We start from the raw sequence: 7799 nt of genomic DNA on the forward strand, positions 1-7799 counted from the left end.
CTTGAAATTGTCATAAATTATAAATTCTATGTTTATTATTAAGGTTTTAGTTAAAGGTGGTGTTGTACTGGACTACATTGTATTCAGAGGTGTCTACTTTTTTATCCTCACCAGCTACATACATGAGAGGGTCAGAATTTTAGGAACACCTCTCTCTTTTCTTGTACTTGTAAAATGTATCTGCAGAATTCTACATGTAAAGATTCTGTTGGGTGTTCATCCCAATGGGTTTGATTCTCTGCCTGTGCTGGATTTAAATAGCCCATTCTTCAGCCTCTATGTCAAAATCAGGGCTAAAATATGTCATTATTAGCAGGTTAAACAGCCTGTCTTCAATAGCCATGTCCATCCATCCATCATATATACCACTTATCACTGAATACGGTCGCGGGGGACTGGAACCTATCCCAGCTGACATTGGACGAGAGGTGGGGTACATCCTGGACAGGTCGCCAGTCTGTCACAGGGCTGACAAGTAGACAAGCAACCACACACACTCACACTCACTCCTAGGGGCAATTTAAAGTCACCAATCCACCTAAGCTGCACCTAAGCTTTGGACTGTGGGAGGAAGCCGGAGTACCCGGAAAGAACCCACGCAGGCACAGGGAGAATATGCAAACTCTACACAGAAAGGCCCCAGATTGGCCTGGGCTAGAACCCAGAACTTTCTTGCTGTAAGGTGACAGTGCTAGCATCCTGGACAGGTCGCCAGTCTATTACAGAGCTATGTCTGTAACCATTGATGTTTAAGTGGAAAATAACCAGGATTTGGCCTAATTAGTATTTGTCAAGACTGAAAATGTGGCATGAGCGGAAACCAAATCAATGGCTGATGTCCAACAGTTATGGAAATTACTTGCATGTATATACTGTAGTCATGGCCAAAAATATTGGTACCCCTGCATTTCTGTCAGATAACACACCACTTCTCCCAGAAAATTGTTGCAAATTCTTTGGTATACTCATCTTTCTTTCTTTTGTTTGCATTGGAACAACACAAAAAAATTTGAAAAAAGCTAAATCTGATACATTCCACACAGAAATCCAAAAATGTACTGGACAGAATTATTGACACCTTTTCAAAATCATCTGAAATTCTTTTATTTTAAGCATGTGATGCTATTTTAATTTGTAATGAAACTCATCTATAGCAATCAACAGGTGCTGGCAATGCAGAAATCACACTTGCAAACAGTTAAAATGGAGAAAAGTTGACAGCCTTTATGTCGTGTGTACAACACTGAGCATGGAGAAAAGAAATAAAAACAAAGAATTGTCTTGAGAATCTGACAACCACAATGTTGGAAAGGCATGGATAATCTCAAGGCTACAAGTCCATCTCCAGAGATCTTGCTGTTCCTGTGTCCACTGTGCGCAACATTATCAAGAAGTTTACCGCCTATGGCAGTGTAGCTAATCTCACTGGACATGGGCAGAAAAAAAAAATAGATGACAGATTGCAACAAAGGATTCTTCCAATGGTGAATAAAGAATCTCGATCAACTTCCAAGCAAATTCAAGCTGACCTGCAGGCCCTTTGGTATCTGACTGACAGAGAGAGAATGTCCCGCGGACTAAGATAGAGCTTTTTTGTAGAGCACATCATTCTACAGTTTTCAGAAAATGAAATGAGGTCTTCAAAGAAAAGAACATGGTCTTGGAGCAGTTGGCAAATGAAGAGTGGTCTAAAATACCAGTAGAGAGGTGTAAGAAACTCACTAATGGTTACAGGAAGTGATGGACTCATTGACAGTTCTCTTATCTAGTACTTTTGTTTAGTTCCAGGCAGAGACTGTGATTCCGTTCTTCTGTTCCCTATCTTTCAGATTGCTGGATTGTCTTACAACTTGAACTGTTCGGTATTATTATAATATTAAATAATTATTGGAATTGGAATGATATGCTTGAATTAATTTAGTTCACATCAGACCCTAGCCACCACAGATTTCTTTTTTAGCATCACTCTAGCAGGAAGGAGCCTAAGGTGGGAGAAGTTTATTTTGAATTTAATCACCTATCTTGGCTATCCTCCAAGAATTTGTGTAGAGGGTAACCAGTTAACTTGCTTTATCCCTACAGGTGGTGGAAGGACGCTGCGATCACTAACACTAACACTATTACTAACACTGCTGTAAATAACTTGTGTTTACAGAACAAATTGATGTTGTTTTTACATGTCTGATGTTTAAGTGATTATGTTGTTGCTTGAAACAAAAAAGAGAAATACAGCCCGTTTAGGTTCCAAATGTATACGAGTTGCTAAGTAGCAGTTTTGATAGAGTTTAAATTTGTAACACTGTAATAATGACATCTGTACTACTGTGGGTTCTACAGGGTTCAGTTATAGTTGTTTAGACTCTAAAGGGATTAATCATTAGGTTTCGGTTATGCTTAAATGTTGAAGTAATTTAGGAGCAGGGTGTTGTACTGCAGAAGCAGACAGACTGTCGTGTCCTTACACCCATTTTGGTTTTAAAGTGATTGAGTGTGTGCCTCTGTTTATAGACGAATAAATTTAAAGTACTATGCGAGGTGTATGGAGATACAGCCACATGTTTCTGACCCGATCAGTGGGGACCGGCTGTGTTCTTCATCGGTTTGTTGGCCAGCACAGAGAAATCTCACTTAAAAGCGCTTTGTAAAATAATTAAATAAAAGTCCAGACTTCAGTGTGTGTTTAACTATATGTATATCTATAGCTTGATCAAATCAAATCAAATTTTATTTGTATAGCGCCAAATCACAACAAAAGTCATCTCAGGACACTTTACAAAGTAAGGTCTAGACCTTACTGTTATCAATATTATTACATAGGGAAAACCCAACAAATCCCCCTTGAGCAAGCACTTGGCGACAGAGGGGAGGAAAAACTCCCTTTAACGGAAGAAACCTCCGACAGACCCCGGCTCTTGGTGGGCGGCCTTCTGCCTCGACCGGTTGGGGTGAGTGGATAGAGGAGAGAGGAAAGAAGAAAAGCAACAAGACACAACAAACAATCGAACACTGGTCAAGTTGATGTAGCCGGTGACTGCTCATCAGAAATATAGAGCTCCAGGGCCAGGGCAACCTGCAGAAAGGTACAGGGAGAGAGAGAGAGGACACACTACGGGAGAAAGGAGACACAAAGTTAGTAATGTGTAATGGTGGCATATAGAAGCATAGGGAGAGAGAGGAGAGGAGAGCAGTGCAGAATTGTTGTAAGTCAGCCACATTGGAGGGTTTTCGGGCATGAACTGCCTTTTTAAGGTCATGCCACAGCATCTCAATTGGATTCAGGTCAGGACTTTGACTAGGCCACTCCAAAGTCTTCATTTTGTTTTTCTTCAGCCATTCAGAAGTGGACTTGCTGGTGTGCTTTGGATCATTGTCCTGCTGCAGAACCCAAGTTCGCTTCAGCTTGAGGTCACAAACGGATGGCCGGACATTCTCCTTCAGGATATTTTGGTACACAGCAGAATTCATGGTTCCATTTATCACAGCAAGTCTTCCAGGGCCTGAAGCAGCAAAACAGCCCCAGACCATCCCACTACCACCACCATATTTTACTGTTGGTATGATGTTCTTTTTCTGAAATGCGGTGTTACTTTTACGCCACACATAATGGGACACACACCTTCCAAAAAGTTCAACTTTTGTCTCGTCTGTCCACAGAGTATTATCCCAAAAGTCTTGGGGATCATCAAGATGTTTTCTGGCAAAACTGAGACGAGCCTTTATGTTCTTTTTGCTCAGCAGTGGTTTTCGTCTTGGAACTCTGCCATGCAAACCATTTTTGCCCAGTCTCTTTCTTATGGTGGAGTCATGAACACTCAGCTTAACTGAGGCAAGTGAGGCCTGCAGTTCTTTGGATGTTGTTGTGGGGTCTTTTGTGACCTCTTGGATGAGTTGTCGCTGCGCTCTTGGGGTAATTTTGGTCGGCTGGCCACTCCTGGGAAGGTTCTCCACTGTTCCATGTTTTCGCCATTTGTGGATAATGGCTCTCACTGTGGTTCGCTGCAGTCCCCAAGCTTTAGAAATGGCTTTATAACCTTTTCCGGACTGATAGAGCTCCATTATTCTCTTTCTCATTTGTTTTTGAATTTCTTTGGATCTCGGCATGATGTCTAGCTTTTGAGGATCTTTTGGTCTACTTCACTTTGTCAGGCAGGTCCTATTTAAGTGATTTCTTGATTGCGAACAGGTGTGGCAAGAGAAATTGAACTCAGGTGCGATAAACCAGTGTTTTGACAGGGGGGCAAACACTTGTTCACACAGGGCTCTATAGTTTTGGATTTTGTTTTCCCTTAATAATAAAAACCTTCATTTAAAAACTGCATGATGTGTTTACTTGTGTTATCTTTGACTAATATATAAATTTGTTTGACGATCTGAAACATTACAGTGTGACAAACATGCAAAAAGATAAGAAATCAGTAAGGGGGCAAACACTTTTTCACACCACTGTATATACATACATATACATACATACATACATATATACATACATACATACACACACACACATACATACACATATACAGTTGTGTTCAAAATAATAGCAGTCCAACATCACTGGATCAATCACTGTTTTTGGTAGAAATTATATTTCCTGTTCAAAATAATAGCAGTGTGGAGATCAATTAGTGAGGTAATTCATTCTGTGAAAAAACAGGTGTCAAATAGATGGCCCTTATTTAAGGACAAAGGCAGCAAATGTTGTACATGCTGGTTATAGTGCATTTATCTCTGAAAATCTGAGTAAACTGGGCCATTCCAGACTGTGGTTCAGTGGGTAGAGCAGTTGTTTCCCAACCAGAGGGTTGGAGGTTCAAATCTCAGTGCCTGCAGGCCATGTGTCAAAGTGTCCTTGGGCAAGACACTGAACCCCCAAGTTGCCCTTGATGGTTAGAGCCATTGGTTGAGTTGGCACCGCAGATGGCTGCCTCGCTTCTGTACCGGAAACACATTCCTTGTGTGTAACATACTTGGCCAAATAAAGGTGATTATTGATCATTATTCAGAACAGCTTACTTTGATTAAAAACTGGATTGGAGAGGGGAAAACAAAGTGCAGAAAATGATCTCAAATGCTTTTAAATGGCAACCAAAACCAGAAAGATGTGGATGAAAATGGAAAACTACCATTCAGATGGATCGAAGAATAGACAAAGAGGCAAAGACTCAGCCGATGATGAGCTCCAGGGTGAAGGTCAAAGAAGGTCTAAAGTTACCTGTGAATACTGTAACAATTAGAAGATGCCTATGTGAAGCCAAGCTATCTGCAAGAAGTCCAAGTCCAATTGTTGGGGAAAAAAAAAAAAAACGGTGCTGAAGAGGTTACAATTTACCAAAGAACACACTGACTGGCCTAAAGAGAAATGATGCAACATTTTGTAGACTGATGAAAGCAAGATTGTTCTTTTTGGGTTTAGGGGCCACAGACAGTTTGTCAGATGATCCCCAAACACTGAATTCAAGCCACAGTACACTGTGAAGACATTGAAGCATGGTGGCGCAAGCATCATGATATGGGAATGTTTCTCATACTATGTTTATTGGGCCTATTTATCACATACCAGGGATCATGGATCACTTTGAATGCATTAAAATACTTGAAGAGGTCATGTTGCTTAATGCCAAAGAGAAAATGCCCTTGAAATAGGTGTTTCAACAAGTCCATTCCAAACACACCAGTAAGCGAGCAGCATCTTGGTTCCAGACCAACAAGATTAATGTTATGGAGTGACCAGCCCAAACACAGGACCTTAATCCAATAGAAAACTTGTGAGGTGACATCAAAAATGTTGTTTCTGAGACAAAACCAAGAAATGCGGCGGAATTGTGGAATGTAGTGCAATCATCCTGGGCTGGAAAACCTGTTCACAGGTGCCAGAAGTTGGTTGACTCCATGCAACACAGATGTGAAGCAGTTCTCAGAAATAACGGTTATAGAACCAAATATTAGTGCAGTGTAGCCTGCAATTTATTTTGCCCAGCCTAATATTACTTTTTCTTTACTTTCTGTAAAGTAGTAAATTAGATAGCTTTTCATGTTTTGATGTGGAATAGAATATGCAGTGTTCCCAATGTATTTGCGTGTATGAAAATAAAAGCTTTTAGAAGAATTTAGAGCTTTACTTTCTTTTTTAAACTATTATTTTGAACACAACTGTATCTCAGCTCTGTGGTCGTGACGACATAGCACTATATGCGTTATCTAAGGTGCTGAAACAAGCATCTTTGTACTGGAAAGGATAGCCCAACTCATGTTAAAACACCTTCACTTTATTTATTTTACTATAAACCATTTCAGAAATAAAGTGTACAGCTACTTGTAAAGAAAACATTTGAATATCTTGTATTCATCATTTATTCAATTTCATTTATCACATGTATAGCTCAAAGCTAATGTCCAACAGTAATGGACTCGTTTCATCCGTTAGGTTTGTTTGCATGCTTGTATGAGTACTTTCCACAGTGCCTAAATATTCAGGAGTAGGCTTCCTTTTTGCTGGTTATGATAAATTCCCTAGCAGAGTTGTGTTCACAACTCTGCAAAGAGTCAGCCAACACTGCTGGGGTCCAGGCCAGGAGTAAGTTGAGATGGTTTTGGGTCAGCTGAGACAAAAACATGGCAGGTATACACGATAGGGGCTTCACATCCTGGAAATGAATATTAAATTTAAAGAATATTAAATGCAGAAATTCCCCAAAAAGAGCAGGACTGTAGGATTTTAAACAACAAAACATCTTGTACAATATTGCTGTTCAGCCCTCAAGTAGAATTTCAGAAACTTGAAAATGTTATGCTAAGGACCACCAAGGGTGTTATGGAGGCTCATGGTGGTCCAACACCTTGCCAATACACTTCACCTAGGGTCTTCTTTCTTTCCAGAAGCATTTGTTATATTTAAAAATTCTTTTCAATGACAATGAATACATTAAATGCACCAATGGAAAAAAAAAAAAAAAAAAAAAAAATCAACCTATGGTTGAACAAAAATAATTTCTCATTCCAAGTAAAACCACTGAATGGGCTACCTGCCAGTCAATCTACTTCTTACTTGTTCGCACTCAGCTCGCATGTTGAATGCACAGGCAAAGTCTCCCACAAGGCGTTGCAGGCAAAGGCGTTACTGCTATTTTATAGTTAAAGCTAGCGAGCTATGGCAGAGAAGGTACCCACAGCAGCTTTCATGTGCAAATGAGGGCCATTGTTACAGGCCAGGCCTTCTCCTTTAAGATGTATAGCCTTATAGGTAATGTTATTGTTGCCAGAAGTTACTACCTGCATACAGTGTGCACAGCATGAGAGTGAGAAGACCGCTACATGGAACAGACTCCTTTTACATGCAGCCACAGCTGGGAAAAATACCAACAGCTCTAAGTGTATAGATAGGATTGTAATGCATTTAACCGTGCATCAAGGCCACATACACTGTTCGTGTTACCAAGATGGAATAAAACCTGTGTTTTGAACAGCGTTATCTGGCCTCCCTCTTCACTTCTCCCTGCTGAAATATGCCTGGACTTCTAAGGCTGATTACTGGCTGCAAGTCAGGGCTAAAGCAGTTTAACTTAGCCATAGACCAGAGGTCCCCAACTACGGTCTGGGGCTGCAGATTTGGGCAGGTAACTGAGAAAATTCCAACTAAAAAGTGTTAGGTTATTTCTTAGTTAGATAGATATGGATTAGAGATCTAACTAACTAAGAAATAACCTAACACTTTTTAGTTAGATAGATATGGATTAGAGATCTGTTGTCTATGAATGTTTAGTGCAGACAGGGTGACTAGCTTGGGCTGTTAACTATTCAGC

General features: G+C 40.3%; 1 protein-coding gene across 1 annotated transcript in view; it reads right to left on the reverse strand.

Moving 5' to 3' along the window:
• Nucleotides 1–6245: 6245 nt before the first annotated feature.
• LOC109971145 (FYVE, RhoGEF and PH domain-containing protein 4-like) overlaps nt 6246–7799 on the reverse strand; it is a 14771-nt gene continuing 13217 nt past the window's right edge. The window contains exon 15 of the mRNA XM_020619225.1: nt 6246–6644. Coding sequence (XP_020474881.1) covers nt 6638–6644 — 7 coding nt within the window. The 3' untranslated portion in view covers nt 6246–6637. The remainder of the gene's footprint in view (nt 6645–7799) is intronic.

Source organism: Monopterus albus, unplaced genomic scaffold, assembly GCF_001952655.1.
Source record: "Monopterus albus unplaced genomic scaffold, M_albus_1.0 scaffold216.1, whole genome shotgun sequence".
Classification (NCBI taxonomy): domain Eukaryota; kingdom Metazoa; phylum Chordata; class Actinopteri; order Synbranchiformes; family Synbranchidae; genus Monopterus; species Monopterus albus.